The sequence below is a fragment of the Leptodactylus fuscus genome, chromosome 1 (genome assembly GCF_031893055.1).
Source record: "Leptodactylus fuscus isolate aLepFus1 chromosome 1, aLepFus1.hap2, whole genome shotgun sequence".
Taxonomy (NCBI): Eukaryota; Metazoa; Chordata; class Amphibia; order Anura; family Leptodactylidae; genus Leptodactylus; species Leptodactylus fuscus.
Genome location: NC_134265.1, coordinates 276540918 through 276561617, shown reverse-complemented (window position 1 = coordinate 276561617; position 20700 = coordinate 276540918). Strand labels below are relative to the sequence as shown.

The following is a 20700-nucleotide window of genomic DNA, read 5'->3' as shown; positions in this document are numbered from 1 at the left end:
CTGCCACTTCTGGGCTTAACAAGAACTGTCCCTGTGGTCTTCCATTTCCTTACTATGTTCCTCACAGTGGAAACTGACAGGTTAAATCTCTGAGACAGCTTTTTGTATCCTTCCGCTGAACAACTATGTTGAACAATCTTTGTTTTCAGATCATTTGAGAGTTGTTTTGAGTAGCCCATGATGCCACTCTTCAGAGGAGATTCAAATAGTAGAACAACTTGCAATTGGCCACCTTAAATACCTTTTCTCATGATTGGATACACCTGGCTATGAAGTTCAAAGCTCACTGAGGTTACAAAACCAATTTTGTGCTTCAGTAAGTCAGTAAAAAGTAGTTAGGAGTATTCAAATCAATAAAATGATAAGGGTGCCCATACTTTTGCACCGGTCAAATTTTGGTTTAATGCATATTGCGCATTTTCTGTTAGTACAATAAACCTCATTTCAATCCTGAAATATTACTGTGTCCATCAGTTATTAGATATATCAAACTGAAATGGCTGTTGCAAACACCAAAATATTTAGAACTAAAAATGATTAAGATTAATAGGGGTGCCCAAACTTTTTCATAGGACTGTATAAGGGAATATAATTTGACTGCAGTATGTTATTTTAGCATTATTTGGGGTATTGTCTGAAATGTATATATCAGTATGAAGAAAATCAAATACATACGTTTGAAACGGCTTTAAGTGGTTTTGAACAGCCATGTGGTGGATCTTTACAGATTAAGTGGGGTATATTACTCACTACTGAGTATGTAGTTCCTTATAGATGAGTATAGATGAGTAGGCCGCCTCAGGTTCCGGTCCAAAAGCCGGGTAGCCGTGACTGAAAGCCAGTGCACTGCACCGGCATCCAGCCGTGCACTCCGCTCCGGATTAGGCCCAATGAATGGGCCTAGTCCAGAGGAGTGGAGTGTCTTCAGGCCGAATTGCGAGGCGACTCGGCCTGAAGAATGAGCATCTCGCTTCTTTTTTCCCGGGAGCCAGAACAAACGGCTCCTGAAAAAAATTCCTGAGCGGCTCCCATTGATTTCAATGGGAGCCATCTTTTTGGTCAAGATTTTGAGGCGGATACAGCCTCAAAATCCTGACCAAAAATCTCCGTGTAAACTTACCCTTAGGCTGAGGTCCCACGTTGTAGAAAAGCTAGTTTTTTCTTGAAGATTTTGCTATGTTTTTTTGAGCTAAAGTCAGGAGTAGATTTACCGGAAGAGAAATGTCCTTTATATTTCCCATTCCTTTTCAGGCCACTCTTGACTTTGGTTAAAATAAAAAAACACAGAAAAATCTGCAACAAAAAAGCGGCAATTTGGGGCCAGGGCCCCATGGGCCGGAAATGCCGCAATTTATAGTATCTGCAAAGTGGATGGGATTTATACATATCCCATGCTCACTTTGTGTTTTTTGCGGTTCCAAAACCGGTTTTGGAAATCGCAGCATGTCAATTATTTCTACAGAAACGCCGTTGGCTTCCCGTAAATATAATGGTAACAGAAAGTCAGCGGAGGAAAACTACGTGAACTTTCTACTACGTGAACCGTGATGCGTATCATCCCGTCGGGGCTTAGCCTAAAGAACTTTCACCATCCCTCAAATCCAAATGACCTACCTCATCTGATCGGTGTTGTCACCCTGAGCATTTTGGTTTTACGTTTATTAAAGTTTTTTTGCCCTTTGAAAGATACAAGTCCTGTTAGTGCTTATACAAATTAGGCAGCCCATCTGCATTCAACCCAACGTGACAAACATGATGGACACCGTCCTCAGTCAGGTTTTGTACTTTTGTGATGGAGGAATTGCAAAAGTAAATAAACATGATGGAAGAAAGTGTCCATCATGTTATTTACATCAGTGTCAATGGGAACGGACACAAAGGGGGCTCCATTTGTCTGCATATACTATGCTGCTCCAATGACGAATGACAGGAACAACAGTAGTGTGAACGTCCCCTTACTTCCAGATTCTGTTGCTTTTTTCCCACAAATGACGGACTTATTCTATGGGATTAAAGTTTTATTAACTGCTTCTATGTGAAACATGTTACTTTTGCTGCTCCTGTCAACACATAAGCAGTGGAATCCTGGCTAATCCCATCCACGTAATGCAGAAAAATACCTGTATTTTTTGTAAATCTCAACATATCAGTAATACCTACAGAGACGCTGGCGTTTTCCATAAAGTTATCATAGGGGCAGAAAATCTGCAGAGGAAAGCTATGCAGAATTTCTGTAATAAGCGCGGTCTTTTCCGCGGCTCGCTATAGGGGACCTAAACCTATGAATGGCATACACACACAAGGAATAAGGAATGTGTCAACTTTCTCTAGCTTTTCTCTTGTAACACATTTATCTGAATGGTGCTTGCAGAAATTTACTTTCTTGCTGTCAAATCTTCGGAACTCATTTTCATTTGCACAATATTTTGCAGTAAATCTCCCTCATGTGAATATGCACTTATGAAAAGAAGGAGAATGTGAATATACCTGTGAAGACCATTTTTAATTACCCCTATTATTTGGATTAGTATGGAACCCTTCTATCAGTATAGCTTTAGGTACATGGCATGTAGCATGCATAATTGCAACATTTCACTGTTTTATCTCTAGGCTTTATTGTAATTCCTTATATTAATTAATGGATAATACTTTCCTTTAATAATCTTTGTAACAAATATAAGCTCTCAATTACTCAGTGCCTAGAAGAGCGGCATTCTCTGATAGATTCATAAAGCTCTCGGGCCCCTATGCCCAATCTATTTCCTGGCTCCCACCTAGCATGTTTCATTTCTTATCATTATGTAGCAGAGAGGTCTTTGGGCCCCTTCAGGTATTAGGACCCTAGTATGAATGCCTCCTCTGCACCCCTATAACTAAGGTTCTGGAAGTATAGTAGGGTTGCTGCATGAGGCTTAAGTTACAAGCCAAAGATGGAACATAGTTTCTGTGGCTAAACTGCATGAAACTCCTATCATAGTCCACTTCCTGCAAGTGAATAGGGTTTCTAAAATCCCATTTAGGCCCGGTTTACATCCATGTAGTTTCTGCTCGATTTTAGTAGAAAACAAGCAGAGAGAAAAGTGTTGCTTGCAGTACCTTTCTCTCCGCATGATTCAGGCGGCCACCAAGCGGAAACCACACAGACCCCATTATAGTCTTGTGGTTTCTTAGCCAACCAGTTTTTAATGTGTAAAGGTTTCCATTCGAGGGTCCCCAAGCGGACTCCCCGAACAGAATACCAAATCCACATGTGAACTGGGCCTTAGGTCGGGGAGCCATGTGGCATAAACACTGTTGTTTTTCCCATGCTGCGGGTGCCGTCATCCATGAGCGTAATGAGCATGTTCCTTACTTTTGCAGACTCCTTACTGAATGACAATAGGGCAATTCCTCATGTGGGTCAGGGGGACACATATTTGAGTGCCAGCCTTGGATTTGTGCTGTGATTCCTTCAGTAATATGCTTGCTGGATTATGCCCAATGTTTTATAGAAATCTGTTCCCAAATATGTTCCTTTGCATCTGTGAATATGTATGGATTTTGTTAAGCTGATGGATATGTCACCAGTGTACCTAATGAAAAACTGAGTGGGCCTTGTTGTGTGGACGTCAACCCCTCTGCCCGCTGAACTGCAGACTAGACTGTAATGGCTATATACAAAATAATTAGCACAAATAAAGGGAAAGAGATAGATTTCCCTCCTACACAACTTGGGATTTCAATGTTTTTCTACTGTACCATGTCTAAAATGGATATTATGAAGATTCTGTTGATTTCTGATTTTATGGGTAACCAAATTTGCAGCCAGAAATACATTCAGAGCTCATTAATATCTCATTATGTTCATAGCAGTATCACAGCTGATGTAATTTAACACATTGCATGCCAATGAGACCATTGCACGGACCAGAGCCATTTGCTTCCTTATGTATTATGGTGGATAAATAGATTTTCAGCTTTGGTTCTGCTTGTGTAAGCCACCGAGTAAGGGATTGTCAGAAAGTGATCCTCATTAACACAGACAGAAAATCATTGACAACAAGAATGCTGATGTATGGTATTGTATCTCGGGTACACTCTAGCCCACCTTTTTATGTGTGATGGACTGTAGGCAATATGTGTGTTTTCATATAAATCTTTTGTATGAGTAAAGTGTCTATGGAAGAATAAGAAATATCTAGGAATTCATCTGTAAAAGGTCTAGCAGTTGCACCTGAGCCCTAACGTCTGGGGGAGGGGGCAGCGCCCCTCTGCAGCATAACAAGACACTAGTTTTATATATGACACATGTGCTAATGAGACCAGCAGGGAAATTTATGATGGTGGCATACAATATTTCCAGGAAATCAGAGTTTTCATACAGTCAGTTAGGTTTGTCATATAACTCCGTCATGAAATGATTTATTTTATTCAGAGAAGGGAGGTTCAGATGTGACAAAAAACAAGAAATTGTGTCCACCCAAAAATATAAGTCATACACCTCACTGGCTGTCTTCAGCCACATTATTATATATCATGTCATCGGTTTTCATTATGGCAATTTTCATTAGTCACGGATTTGTGAACGTTTCATTTATTAACTATGGAACTAGAAATATGATAATTTTCTGTAGTTATGAAAAATGTACAGTACATAAAGATTACACATAAAAACAGCATATATAAGTGGTGCAACTCCCCTTACAATGCAAACTAGGCTATAACATGTACTTGTGGTCTGTAGAGATGAGCGAGTACTGTTCGGATCAGCCGATCCGAACAGCAAGCTCGCATAGAAATGAATGGACGTAGCCGGCCCTTTTGCCTCCGTTCCATTGTGTTTTTCCATTTTTGATGGCTATGTGTTTTACATCAGTTTTTAACTGTCAGTGAAATAAGCTGATGAATTTCATTGGTTTTACTTTTTTGGCCCAAGCCACTATCCTCTTTTAATGGATGTCAATCTGTTTTACATCAGTTGAAAACTGATCGATTGGTTTCCATTGGGTCTGTGTCAGTGAAAAAGGTCAAAGAGAGAGCATGTCAGTTTTTTATGTGAATAAGCCCTTAAACAAAGAAGAACTTGTCCGTTTTTCTTAACGGACATCAAACGGCAGTATGTCAGTGAATGGGGACTGCTGTCGTGACCATCATCATAGACCATCAAATATAGGTTGTGTCCTTTTTTCTGCTGTTTTCACGGATTCCTCCATACACTGCAATGCATGGGGGATCTGTAAAAATGGCTGCCCTTGAGTGCAAGTCGACGGTGAGAAAATGGATGTTTTTCACGGCCATTTTGCACCACTTTTGTGTGCATCTCGCCTTAGATTACATTGAAGAATTCTGAATACTAGTTTAGAAAGTGACAAAGTAATATTTTCTATTGTAACCAAAATTGTCATGATGTAACATTTAGGAAAATATGGCCTGTCAAATGAATTCATAGATGGAAAAAAAAATACAACCCAATGAAGATTATTTGGCATAAAACCTATCTGAAAGCAGCTGTTCCTCTTTGCCTACTCAGAACCCACACATAGCTATCTGTCAGGACACCATGTACATCCTGCACTTATAGAGACAGTGCAGTCTGGGTAATCGGCCATCCTCGTACAGTCTGTCTATGTGTCTAGACCATCTCTCATGTTGATGAGATCATCAATATATGAGCAAGCTTTACTTTATCAAGGCCGATACACTGGAACTAACCCCTCTGGAGGAGAACTTAGAGGTTTCTTGCTTATGTGTTTAATTCACGTTGTCTAAAGACTGACATTGTTTTATACTACAGATTTTGGCATCACGTATGATTATCACAACACAAAGCTGCAAGCTAAAGTCCCTGCAAGCTAAAATTTCTCTTTGCACTTGCTGTGTGCTATGTGTGGATAAAATGCTGTAATACTTCCTGGAAACTATCAGTAAGTAGGTTATCTGATGTCTCAGTTGCATATCTCAGTTGGTGTGGTGTTGTGAATGGACTCTGGGTCTCATTGATTCATTAACACTTCATTAACTATAGTACCCATGGAAGCCTTCTCATTAACACATGCATACTTGGGGCTATTGGGCTAAACATATGACTATCTAGCAAGTACTTCCTGAGTACCATCTAAAAGCGTAATAACTGATGATATTTACGTGTTATGTGGATAGCTGCAGAATGTGTTAAGTGTTAATCAGCCAATTATTCCTTTCACACCTGTACACACAGTATATAATATCATCTTTCATTACAAGGGCCTGCTTGTTGACAGCATCCGTATAACTATAAGATTATTTAAAGGGTATGTGTCACCAAAAATTTACCTATTTTTTAAGCAAAGTTGTTATGTGACATATATCAAGAATTGTTGGTGTTTTTAACATTTTCCATGTCACTATCTGTATTTTTAAAAAGTACTATATCCTGCACTATTCACTGTGGCCTCTAAGCCTAATAATAGAATGATAATTGTCAATTATGTAGGGTTTTTTCTTGCAGCAGTCACCTCATTTACATCACAGACAAGACATGATTACGGTCTTTTGCGTAGCATTTTTCAGCTGCAGCTCTCTTTGTGGGGCCTTAGCCTAAAACTTTTGTGTACCTCTTGTGCCTCATTGTTATCTCTTGTAACTATTGTGTATCAGATCAGGTCTTCAGATGAAGGTCACTTTGGTTATTGAAGGCAATGTGCACCTTTTCACATTGATCTTCTTGTTGCTTATTTGCTAAATTTATTAAATGCAAAATGATGCTGATTGTTTCTGGAGCTTCTGTGCAGCCTCTGCACATAGCTGGCTGCACTGCTGCTTCTGAAATAATTGGGAACATCACACAGTTCTGTGCTACTGTCCAGTCAAGACTGACCTCATCCATCTACTGTTATGTGAACCTGCTCAGTCTGCTGTCTCTCCCTCCTCTCACAGTAGTACAGTGCTAGAGATACCAGCAGATAGGAGAGGCGGTTATATGAAGAAGAGCAGGCAATAGAGAATGCAGAGTATAGAGAGATCAGTACACGTGACAAAATATGCACAGGGGAGAAGGAACTGCTGTTTAATTGTCTATAGAAATAATACTAGTAAAAATTAGTAATAAACTAGTACAGAAATGAAGCTGCACATGAGGGCGAGTGAAGACAATAGCATTGTAGGTTAACATGGTTTGCATCCAGCAGTATACTGGATACAGCATACTTACATCCGTAAGTGATAAGTCTCAAACTAGTGCAATATTATAAAGGGGTTGTACAGGAATTTGTAATATAAGGATAGGTCATACATATGTGATTAGTGGGGGAGCGGTAGGTGACGGGACTGTTTTTATGGGGCCACATCCATCACCTGTGCTATACACAACATGGAGCTGTGGCTCCGTGCTCTGTTTAGTGGCCAGGAGCCATCACAGCACCTCACCTCCATTTGATTTATCCTAAGGATCTCCTGGAGAATCCCTTTAAGTTGAGGTATCCAAGTTAAACACATAAAAACATTTATTTCTTGTGAATGGTCTCCATAGCATTTGTACTCAGCAAAGAGAAAATCTGTTTCAGAATATTTCACCATGCATTTTTTATATTCAGAGATGGGTGTTGGTGAATGAATATTGGTAATGTCAGGATAGGGGAGGTTGGCACAGTTTTTTCCAGGCTGTGGTGTCTTATCTACAAGGCATCTTATCCATGGACAGTGGAGTCTTGTGTAAATGACCTTTATCACTGGCCTGGGCGTGTATTGTGTTCCTCTTGTTCGTCTGCCATTGTCTAAGTGCTGTAGCATTGTTCAGTCAGGAGCTGGCTATCTGTTAAAGCTGTCACCACACAAGACCAGTCAGCTGCTTGGCCTGAGAGACTGGATTATTATTAGCTTATATTTTATGAGGTGTTGACATATTACACAGCTTTGCTTTTGGAATTTTATTCAGTTACATCAGTCCCAGCTGTACTCGACGTTTCAGCCCAATTCCCCAATCACATATACACTATATATGTATGTACTCACATGTATACTTAAGCCAAATTCATAATTATTCATAGTTCTTCTCCCTGCATATTTTTATGTTACCCTAAGACGCTAAGACTAAATGAATGAACAAATTCTGGGCAATTAATACCCAGATTGGAATGGGAAGTATTGCTTACTTATTAGGGCCCATCAGCCTCCACCGCACAGGACCATGACACACTTTCCTCTGCAATAGGAGGTTTTTATGTGTATAAATGAATTAATTTAAAATATCTGCAATGTCTAAAATGTAAATTTGTTATATGCACACGACCATAAAGAGAAAACAGAGCAAGTGATACACAAGAGAAAACAGAGCAAGTGTAAATCAGTCTAGAACAAGAAACGGACATGAATAGAACTTGTCCTTAATTTCATGTCTGGACTTACATGATCATGTGCATGGGATCATAGAAAAGAATGGGTCATTGTGGGTCAACTGTGGCATGCATCATCAGACTCCATATTACAGAAGTGTCCTTCTCCAGAATCACTACTTCAACATGCTGAGGAACACCTTGTGATGTACGCGCTTATGGCTCTATAGTAGGGAGCCACAGGTTCTGTGTGCATTAAAACAGCCTCCGTGTAGAAGACAGGGTTTACAGGGTTTAAAGTGATAAACCGGTTCAATAATTCCTGCAAAGGAATCTGGCAGCAAGTGTTCAGTCTTCCTGCAGCACCACCGCAGGGGAAATTAAGCATTACACATCTTACACTGCAATCAGTGGGCTGTTCATGTAATGCTTGGAAATGCTGGGTCCTCCAGAGCGAGAGACGCCCTTTGGAGCCACTCTGCTGAGACTAATAGATGTCCAACTGAGAATTGATTTTCCAAACCAGAGAAGCTATTCATACAAGGTATTATGTCATTTTACAACAACTAGACACCACGTCACTAATCAAAGGGACCATAAACTCAGAGAACTTTCCTGTGAACTGATATTTTTTTAACTTATCTATTTATTTGTATGTAATGCTTTCCATCAATTGTGCATCAAACACTCTATTCCTGTATAAATGCACTTGCCTTCAGAAATTGTGTTATACCATGCCTGATGAAGAGACCTCAGTAGTCACGAAAGCTTGCAATCTGTCATTTTTGTTATCCATTAAAAAAGGTATCAACTACCGAGGACTCAATCTTTACATTTCATTGCAGGTATTAGGTCATGTACCTTTTGTAGTAATGGAAGTTTTAAAGAATTAAGGCGATGAAAGTCTTGGTAAGAGTTAATTAAATAAAGGGTATGTAGAAGATGAGAGCTGTTGGTGCAGCCACAAGCCATCAGACAGTCATCTGACTACTGAGTGTGAAATCTCTGGTGAGCACTAAGACATAGCTTCTATTTTATTACTATGATTAAAAGTAGGAAACAGCCAGTCTAAATATTAAGCAGTTTCATAAGCGCACATCCATGTCTCATACATGTTTAGCTCCATGCGGCCTCACTTTCACCAGAACAGAAGCTTGCTGATATTACCTAATGTCTCATGTCATAAGAGAAATCCTTGTGAAATCAATAGGAATGCTAATGGAAATGTTTTTCTGTCTAAAGTCTCAAACAGAAAGATGTAGAGAAAAACAGCAGTGTATAGAGAACATCAGCAACACTGTTTTTGTCTTAACGGAAAAGTATCAATAGAAAATTAGTTTATTTTTTTTAACCGATGTTTTATGTTTAACATTTTTTTAGGAGTTTTCGATCATTTTTAAATTTTTCATCTAGATTTTTAAGTAATCCTGCAATTTATACTCTGGCCTACAGGCCTAATAATAGACTGAGGGGACATTCACACGATGTAGCGCTGCGTTGATTCTGACTCGTAAACTCGTGTCAGAATCAGTGCTGGAAAACAGAATCCCATTGACTTCAATGGGTTCCGCTTAGCATGTGTAACACATTTAAATCAATGGGAGGCTTTTTAATCCATTGATTTCAATGTGTTATGCATGCTAAACGGAAACCATTGAAGTCAATGGTATTCTGTTTTGCAGCGCTGATTCTGACACGAGTTTACGTGTCAGAATCAACGCCGCGTTACATCGTGTGAATGTCCCCTGACACACATTCTTATCAATATATGGCTTTTATGTCACAGGTCAGTTAAAGGAGAAGTATGGGCAAATGGACACTCTGATATACTGTATGTATTATGCCTAGCGCAGGGGGCAGTTCACAATACAGGGCTCCAGAACATCTAAGACTATGTTCACATCTGCATCAGAGGCTCCAATAGAGATTCCAGCAAAATCATGGAAGATGTAACACAGTAAGCTGAGCTGTTTCACACAGCGCCGATACAGAAACCTGATGGATCCCATTATAGTCAGTGGGTTCCATCTGGATCTGATGGCGTTTGTCATATGAGAGATCTGTCGCTGGCTTGCTTTCAACCAGAATAGAAAAAAACAGCCTGACAGAGATGTTCATTGATTTCTATGGGATGGTGTTCTAGAAAAGTGTTTTACAAAGGGTAACATGATGTTTCCCATCCCTGGTTAAACTTGATGGACATATGTATTTTTTCAACCATACTGACTATGTAACATTATAGGCCATAGGAAGGTACCGCTGACCAAAATGTCATGTCCAGCAAAGATATTCAGAGTTCCACACGCTATTACATAAATCATGCTAGAGGAAAAGAATTGAGCATTCATTTTCTAAGAAGAACATGTTCAGGGACATCATTGCCAAGGATAGTTTAATACAAACATGGATTATCCTTGGAAATGAAGTGCCCATTTAATAGAGTCGCTTCAGACCAACTAGAGCAGTGAAGGAGAAGTGGAAAGTAACTTCCATGTCTCTGTATCTCTACCAGGGACCATCTGGGTGTGCAGACTATAAACCTGTTTCTAGATGTAAGCTGTAGAGATATTTGCTTTCAGCCGCTATTTCATGCTAGCCTGGGAAGGAATGTACAATCTGTTGTTATGGAGAAATATTGTAACTATTTGTCACTGGTATTTGTTGTGATACATCTCTGCAACGTGTCTATTTCATAGCACTTAATGATTCAATATGTAGAAGAAGTTTTTTCGTTTTTTGTTAAGTTAATACTGAAAAGTTCTGTTTTTGTAGCGATCATTGTAATATAATCATTAGAGTTTTTCACACACTTATAAATATAATATTGTGCCAGCGTGCACATACATGGTCATACATGAGGCTCAGTTACTATTGTATCAAATCAGATTGTGTATACACAAACATAATACTTTATTCCTGTATTTGTAAGGCCTTAAAGGGGTTTTTCTCGGTAGGAACTTATGTCTTACTGCTGGAGATAGCTGTTTGGCACTCCCATGTAAGTGGCCATGCCGTGGACACCACTGCCTCATTCATATGGAGCCTTTAGGGGAACCTTTGAGCACCCATTATCTTTACCGGGGTCCCAGTGGTCAGACATTTAACCTTTATCCTTTGAGCAAGAGAAAATGTCATTGTTGGATTCTGCCAGTAAATTTTATGACACTCATTTGTAATGCCCTTTTTTCACCAAGGCACTCAATTGGCAGGGAATGTTGTGGAGTAGGGGAATTAGCGGCTGCCGTATAGGTGCTCATTCCCTACACCCATAAGGGTTCATTGTTTTATGGGAAGCCAGTTTACCATTTCATCAGTCATGTGGGAGATCATACAAACACCATGCAGATGTGGCCTTTCATTGGATTTGAACCCAGGACTCCAGCACTGCCAACAATAGTGTTAACCACTAAGGAACCATGCTGACCTAAAATTTGCTCAGACAAGTTTAATGGGGTATCCACAATATAGGAGATGGGTATCCGATAAGTGGGATCCATTGTTGCTAAAATAAATGGAGTAGCATGAACATACACACTGTCACTATGTGCATCTCTCTGAGACTTCCAAAAGTGCTTGACTGTACTATTGAATGGGGAGGCAACATGTACTGTAGGTACATACTCATGAACATAGACAGGGGCAAAGCAATAGGGGGTGCACAGCTATAACTTACTACTAGGCCCTGGAACCTGAGGGGGCCCCAAAGGTCCCACTGCTACACATATTATGCCACTATTCAAAATGGCACATAGTATTAAAGGAGTATTAGCAGAGTTGCATTGGGGGCCCAGGAGCTTCAAGTTGATCATAGGGGTACGAGCAGCCAAGTTCTCACCAATCAGATTGGTATTCCCAATACTGTGGATAACTTCTGTTTACTGGAATTCCTTTTAATTCTGTCTTGCATCATATTTAAACTATCTGACCAGTATATGCTGGGTGTTGACTGGTCAGAAAAATGTCAGTAATCCCTTCCCAAACCATCCCCCTGCATTTTGATTGATGGCTCAGCATTCCCTTACATCTTCTTGCCATCAGAGTCCAGCGGGTCTGCTGGATCCAGAGCATGTGGCGTTGTCTACCATTCTCTTCTGGGTGTATTTCACATTGACGGTCTTGGATTAACAGACGACATGAAAGAAAGAGGGGTGAATGCAAAATAAAATTATTGGTTAGTCCTGCTGATTCTGCTGATAAGTATAACCTCACCGTCCCCTCTGTCTGCTGTCGGGAAAACAAGAACCGGACATTTCATATTTTACCTTTTCTAATTTCTTTTATCCTGGAGACATTTGGCACCAGTAGGGTCTTGCAGTTGCTTAAAAGAAATTATGTCATTAGAGTATGACCTACTTTTTAAGTTTTAAAAAGAAATATTTTTTTTTGATAATTTTTTGCATACTTTTTCCATTTCAGTATCTATGGGTCTAGCCACAATATCAATGTATAGAATCTCCCATAAAATAGTGCAAAAAAAAAAAAGAAGATTAAAAAAAAATAATTAAAGTTCTAAATCCCTCCTTTCCTAGAATACATATAAAAGTAGAAAATTACTGTGAAACACATACACATTAGGTATCCATGTGTCTGAAAGTGCTCGGTCTACTGAATTTAGGGTATCTGCAGTACTCCTGTTCCGTTGGGAAGGGGTTAATAGGAGCACTTCAGATATCCTATATTCAGTCAGGCTGAATTCCAAGTGGAGGAAGAAAAAACAGTCCTCAAGCTCAGGGAAGGGGGAGACAGACAACCAAAACACCCCTTCCCCTTTCCCAGCACCTACTGCACCCAAGAACTCTGACCATTTTAATTTTTAGTAATTTCCAGTAGCTGCTGCATTTCCCCCCTAGGCTTATACTCGAGTCAATAAGTTTTCCCAGTTTTTTGTGGTAAAATTAGGGGCCTCGGCTTATATTTGGGTCGGCTTATACTCGAGTTTATACGGTATATCCTCCTATTTTGACCATTAAGCCTTACTATAAACTGACATTTGCCAGTTCTATAGGGGTTTTCATTGCAGCTGTCGCCTCATTTACACTACAGACAGAGTTACAATAGAAGATAACACCTCTATAGATAACATCATTGACCCATCATTGCATCCACTACTGATAATAGATGATGTCACAACATATCTACTCCCTTCCCTGAACATAGTATGTCTAGAAGACTCCCCTATAGATCTCAATGAGTCAGCTCCAGTCTACTGATGCTTATGGCCATGACTAAAGCATATGACTAAATCTTGTTAACAGTGCAGGGGAAATATTCAGGCCTCCATAATCATGTACGGAAAATAGAATGAAAAACATTCTAAAATCAGAAAATGATTAGAAAATGTAACGATCTGGTAATAATTAGTAAATAAAACCATTGGCGATACATTCCTTTTACTCTCCCCCGGGTTGCAATAAATATACATGCTCACCCTATTCAGACATGCATGTATATGAGGGATTCGGCTCTGAGATCTGAAGCGTCCCCTTATTTGTAGTATGGTAGTATGGTATATATTAGCAGATTCCACGCTGTGATGTCTGTACGTAGAAAATCATTAAGTGAATATGATGTAAATGAAACCAAAGAAAGACGCCTGAAGGCTATGCCTGATGAAGGTGCGCCTCTGTAGACCGGCTTCCATGTGTACACGTCTTTATTTTCTGTTCCATCTGATAGAAATGGAGTAAAGTTCACGAATGTGACGACAGCCTCCATTTATATACCGGGAACACATTTTAATTGCGTTAACATAAATCTGGAAACCATGTTGCTTATATGAAAACACTGGCTGTCATGGAAGCGCCAGCCCTTGATTTGACAAGACATATCTTCTACCTGCCTGAGACCTGCTAGCCTCGTGCCCAGGCATTGTAGGTGGTGCTGGCAGTGAATAGGTTATCGGAGCCCAGTGAAGAAAGATCGTGATAGGCAAAGACTGTTACCATAACAACAGCACCTTGGCTTAATCTCTTTGGAGAAATGAATTGCTGCTGGTGGTTTAGAGCAGAGCTACTCCTCCAGGCACATAAAACCTCGAGTACCCCTTGTGTTTATGCAAAGGCTTCTGCATTTCTAAATGGAACGCTTCATTTCAAGCTCTTATTTAACAGTTTCACAGATCATTTCTCAAAGACTCTTGTTTTTGCACTCGGGTTTTGTTGTTTAATTTGGTATAATTATCAATATAAAAATAAAATGATATCACAGATAGAGGGCCAGATAATGTAAGAATTTACTGCATATCCTGCCTATCTTTATAATAATAGAAATATGAAAAAACATAATGAACTTACTTTTTAGAGAAGATGCTAGATAGATAGGCAGACAGATATTAGAGCAATATAGTGTACACGTGACAACATTTGACAGGCGCTGTTCAGGATAAGTAGATATTGGCTAGACAGATACGTATTAAAAAAAAATGACACATTATTAACCAGACTACTATGTAGGCAACTGCTAGCATAGCTATCTAGGGAATATCCCATCATATCTCCCCTGATGTCTCTAACCCCACCCCAAGATCCCTACACAGAAGCTGAAGCTTGAGCCTGTGTTAAGGTAATAAAAATTAATTGACACCATTTGTGTCTTGTTACATATACTTAGAATCATTCAATGTTAGCACTTATTGCTACCCGCAAATGTGTCTTCAATAGCTTAGTACATTCGGTTTTTCTCCAACAAGTTCCTATTGCTCTTTGGTGGCCAGAATAAATAACATAGCAGCCTGCATTACTCTGTCCACCCCCAAAAAAGCAGCAGCATCATTATGTCAGTGGGATCCATCCCAATATTTTACAACCCAGATAACAATGGATCCATAATAATCATAATCCATAATAATCACTGTGGAATCTTTTTAAAAATATTTGTCCAAATGTGGGATCGCGACATATGTACTGCCCAGATGCTATTGATGTCCAGAAAACAGTCCACATGGGTTTTAGGGTTAATAATAATCTTAGACAAATGTGATATGAAATTTAGATGTAAATATCCAGTAGGGACTAATGGATTAGGATCCTGTGTATACCTGCCTGTGTTTGGAGAAGTAAATATAATGGCCCACATTTAATTTTCTATTATAAACACTGGCATATATGTGGCACATCACTGGTGCCCCCTTGGCACCCCCTTGTCACACCTAGTTTGCACTAATATTTTTCAGACTTGAGAGACCTGTAGGTGTGGCACTCGTTCAAAATGAGCAGCGTTAAAACAGATCCCATTGATTTCTATGGGTTCCGGCATACACGTGCTACCCATTGAAAGCAATGGGAGGCTTTTTTACCTATTGCTTTCAATGTGATACGCACGTATGCCGCCACTCATAGAAATCAATGGGATCTGTTTTACCGCCGCTCATTCTGAACGAGTTTATGTTCAGAATGAGTGGAGCGTTTACTCCGTGTGAAGGCTCCCTTATAAATCTGTTGCATTTTCAGAATACCTGCAAAGGCTAAGGCCCCACAAGATGACCCCCAGCTATAAAGCGCTGCGAGAAAAACTGTGGTGGCAATGCATTGCGGTTCTTCCTGCAGCACTTTAAACAGAAGGTTTACAGAGTGTTCCTTCACGGATTTTCTGTCACAATTATATCTATGGGGAAACCGCGGCGTTTTTACCGCAAAATAGGCATGGGATTCGCAAGTATCCCATCCACTTAGCAGTTACTGTAGAACGCGGCGAATCGTGACGTTTCTGACCCGTGGGGCACCGACCTAAGTTTACACTAACTATTAGTGAAGCTGGCCACCGATGCAGCATCATTGAAAGTGACAATCTAAAAAAGGCATTAACAAAGTCTATAGCCGTGTATTTAACATGCTAAGGCTAGGTTCACATTTCATCAGAACAACAGAATGTAAAAAAGTAAAGTAAAATGACAGATGCAAATGGTGCACATTATATAGTTATGTCAAGTTGAAGCTTGCTGATTCTGTACATCTACTTTTGCCTGTTGTTTTCCAGTACACAACAGTGCACAACATAAGAACAATTGTTTTTACAGCATGTTTGTGGGGTGAACAGCAAACATGCCCTATCCACTGCACTTGCATTTATGTGATCACTTCCATTTCTCTCTATCTATCTATCTATCTATCTATCTATCTATCTATCTATCTATCTATCTATCTATCTATCTAGTCCTAGCATGTCCATGGCCACACAGGTCCAAATATCGTACAGGAAGGTCACAGCACCCCAGAGGCTTACATCAGGTGACAAAAAGGGCTTTATTGGATCAAAGTCGGTACATCACAAAGTACAAAGTGCGCATAATATGAACTTTGTGATGTACCCGCTTTGATCCAGTAAAGAAAAGCCTATTTTTACCTGATTCATGCTTCTGTGGCGATGCGACCTTGCTGTACAATATCTATCTATCTATCTATCTATCTATCTATCTATCTATCTATCTATCCATACACATAAACACAGCAAGTTGCTAAAGTCATTTGATCTTCCAGTTGAGACACGGCTGCTATGGGACATGGATGTGATGTCAGTGTTGTGGATCTGTGCAGTCTTTGATCTGCTGTAAGCCAGAAGCCTCACCTTCCTTGGGTCCCCTAACGCTTGGGTGTAACAGGCCCTGACAAGACACAGTGTCAGTTGTGCTGCTTTTACATGCCTGCGTGGATCAGTTGCGCCGCCTGTGATGGCACTGTGGTCTAAGTCAGGATAAGTCTTTGATTTTAGGAAGAGCTAAAGGAGTGTCTTGAAAACACTTCAAACATTAAAGAGTTATGACAAAAGTAAATGTCATGAATGGGTTTTATTTGTACTACCACAGTACATCGTATAGCTAGAAGACGCACACCTCAGACTCATGTATGAGTTTTTAGGAGGTTTTTTTTTTTAGTTTTTTTCTACTTTGTTGTTTTTCAGTTGCTTTTGGCAGATGTATTAAATCCATCTTGATGCCATGCGATCACAGACATGTTGTGACACATATGCTTAGATGATCCAGTGTCAGCCTTTTTTAACAATGATTTTCTTGGGGAGTTTTCTTGTTGTTTCTATAGCATTATTCTTTAAATGAATACATTGTTTAGGTCAGTGGAAATGGTAAGGTATTGCATACAACACTATACGTAAACTCTCATGTTCATGTAAAAAAATCCCATGTATTGATTCATATTTTCTTTTTCACTTCTTAGCTTCAAGAAGCTGTGCAGAAGAAGTTAGAAGGTGCTCGTTCACCACTTAATGGAGAGCAGCAGAATGGCATCTGTGATGGGAGGTTTTCACCCTCTGCTAAACGGAGAAGGAAAGAGATGCCAGGTATGGACACTCTTAATAATTTGTCGAATATACCACTGCCTTCTGTGTCACCTCTTCACCAGCTTGATATGAAGCCGCATCTCCCTGTGACAAATAATGTAACACATTCAGGAGGATTAGAAGACATAAATAAGAATGGTGGCCAGCAGGATGTAAAACTGGCAGTAAACGGTTCTAATGCTAGCGAACTGGAGGAGAGCTTTAATATCCTTAACAAGGAGATGAAGCAAGAACCACTAGATGACGCTTCGGGCATAGACACTTCCGATACTTCCCTTTCCAACCAAAACAAACTTTTCTCTGACATAAATTTGAATGATCAAGAATGGCAGGAATTGATCGATGAGCTTGCCAATACTGTCCCTGAGGATGACATACAGGACTTATTTAATGAGGACTTTGAGGAGAAAAAGGAGCTAGATTTCTCCAGACCTACAGCCCAAACACCCCTTCCTCAAGAAAGTGCCAGTGTAAAGAGTGATCCATCCCACTCTCCATTCCCTCACGTCTCTATGGGCTCTCCTCAAGTTCGTCCATCATCGTCTGGTCCTTCTTTTTCTAATGTATCATCTGTTTCCAGCATACCCTCAGTCTCCAGTGCACCATCTACATTAATGCTTGCTGGATCACCAGCAAGTTGTGTTGTCCAATCTCCACAGACTCCTAATCCACCACACACACCTGGTCAGACCTCAAGACCTGGTAATGGATATGTTATGACTCCAACTTCTAGTTCTGGAAGTGGTTCTGTGAACCTCCCAAGTGCTGATTTGTCTCCAGCTGAGCAGCTCAAGCAAATGGCAGCTCAACAGCAGCAAAGAGCTAAACTCATACAACAAAAGCAGCAACATCAACAGCAGCAGCCGCCGCCACCACCACCACATACAAGCCAGCCTTCCAGTTGGTCACCTGTGGGACCTCCATCTAGCCCATACGGGGGAGCCTTTGGTACTGAGAAGCCAAATAGTCCAATGATGTATCCCCAAGCTTTCAACAACCAAAATTCTATACCTGTACCTCCAATGGCAAACAATCCCCCGAAAACCACAATGAACAACTACCTCCCTCAAAGCCACATGAACATGATAAACCAGCAGACCAGCAACTTAAACTCAAACTCTATGAGCAAAACTCCCAACATGCTCAATTATGGTAATACTAAACCACTTTCTCACTATAGTGCGGATATGAGTCAAAGAATGACTCCTCCGATTGCCAACCAAAATAAAAACGCCATGTTACCCTACATGCAACAGCAGCAGCAGCCACCAATGCCGCCTCAGATGAGCCATTTGAGCGAGGAGCAGAAGCGGCTACTTATAATGAAGCAGAAGGGACTTATCAATCAGCAAATGGCTTATGGATCTCTTCCAGGTCACAATCAGGTAGGAGCACAAATACTGACCAGCGTCTTACTAATACAGAATTGGTCTTGGCACCACATCTTACTATTATGGTATTTTGAAGCAATGTATATTTACTGCAGGGTTTCGTTTGCAAAGGTGCAAGTGCAATATACAGTAATTGTGTTTGACTGTAACCCACTGTATAGCGAGTTATTGGCTTAGCTGCCCCTATCAGAGGTTTTATGGGCTCCCTTCTCTAATACAAGATATAGATGCTTGTGTGCAGAAGCAATCTCAGCCACTGGTTTCACATGACCAGGGTGATACATCCAAGGAGTTCCCATGTAGATATATTAGTCTGTGGAGTTGTTTGGGAAGACACAAAGTCAAGTCTTGAGCAGGTATATAGAGTTTACATGGAAATATATGGAAAATAAAGTTGTTCTATGTTATTGACAGAAATCCTCTATCTCCCAAGGTGTGATTTTGTGAATGGTACATACTGGTATTGTAGTTCATGTACATCTGGAGACACGTAGTATCCTGCGACTACTAGCATGCACCTGAATACAACATCATGATCAGCTTTTCACCCATTAGTCTAATATTTTCCCTGGTGTTGGGCACAACATAGTTTCCATTTGTGAGACTGACATGTCCTCTGGTATGCAGAGGTCCTTGGTAGGAAATCCCATTTCTTTCCCTGCGCTGTAGCAGAGTCCTGAAGATAATGAGAGAGGATGGAGATAGGGAACATGATATTGTTTTTTATCAGATAGACAGTGATTGCGAGTAACCCCAGGTCACATGAGAGGTTGCCAGCAATTTATCTTCTTTAAAACTCTAGGTGTGCACAGATTCTTAAACCTGAGTGGAAACAAAGCAGTAAGAAAGATAAATATGTGCCTGTTATTTTTTATATACTAACCTCTGTACTAGTATGTGACCTTTATAATGTATGCACAGATCTAGTCCAACTTCTAGCATCCGACTTCTATGTTATTTTCTACCCAAATCTATATCAAGCTTCATGACATTCTATAAAAATCCATATTTTACTCTGCAAGTGTAAAAAATGGCTAGCACATGGTTGTGAACATGGAAGCTTAGTATGACATTTCTAGTGCTTATTGCTGCGCCTGATCGCAAATCTACACCAGTTAGGAACTAGCATAGATTTGTGATATATTAATTACACCAATTTTTTAATATGAATTGAGGCACTTTTTTGGGTACTTTTTAGTAAATGTGGATCAAAGGGTTGATCTACAGAGTATATCCAGAAGGTCTACCAAGGAATTACTACTGCAAAAAGCTAATCCTGTCCCAGATTAACAAAAATAATTTTAGCTGAAGGCTGACACCAAGAACATATGGGTTCTCACTAAGTGCTCGTTCACATCTGCGCCCGTTCTCCGTTCATACAGGTTTCCGCTTCCTGCCCGAAACTGGGCAGGAAACGGAAACCTGCAGGCATTTTTCAAACCCATTCATTTGAATGGGTTTGAAAATTGTCAGGCCGTGAGCGCCCGTGAGCGTTTTGAGATCTCCATGGCGAAACCGTTTTTTTTTTTAACCGGACACAAAGTCAGACATGCAGGACTTTGTGTTCGGTTTAAAAATACCGGTTTTGTCGCGGAGAGCATAAAACGTTCACCGGCACTCACGGCCGTACCCGGTCTGACAGATTTCCGTCTTCTGCATGCAGAAGACAGAAACCTCAGAACGGAGATCGAACGCTGGAGTGAACCCAGCGTAAGATTGTAATTTCTATT

At 40.2% G+C, this 20700-nt stretch overlaps 1 protein-coding gene across 2 annotated transcripts in view; it reads left to right on the top strand.

Moving 5' to 3' along the window:
* MAML3 (mastermind like transcriptional coactivator 3) overlaps positions 1–20700 on the top strand; it is a 267295-nt gene that overhangs the window by 152796 nt on the left and 93799 nt on the right. For both annotated transcript variants that reach the window (XM_075288007.1, XM_075287998.1), the window contains exon 2: positions 17456–18964. In XM_075288007.1, coding sequence (XP_075144108.1) covers positions 17456–18964 — 1509 coding nt within the window. The remainder of the gene's footprint in view (positions 1–17455; positions 18965–20700) is intronic.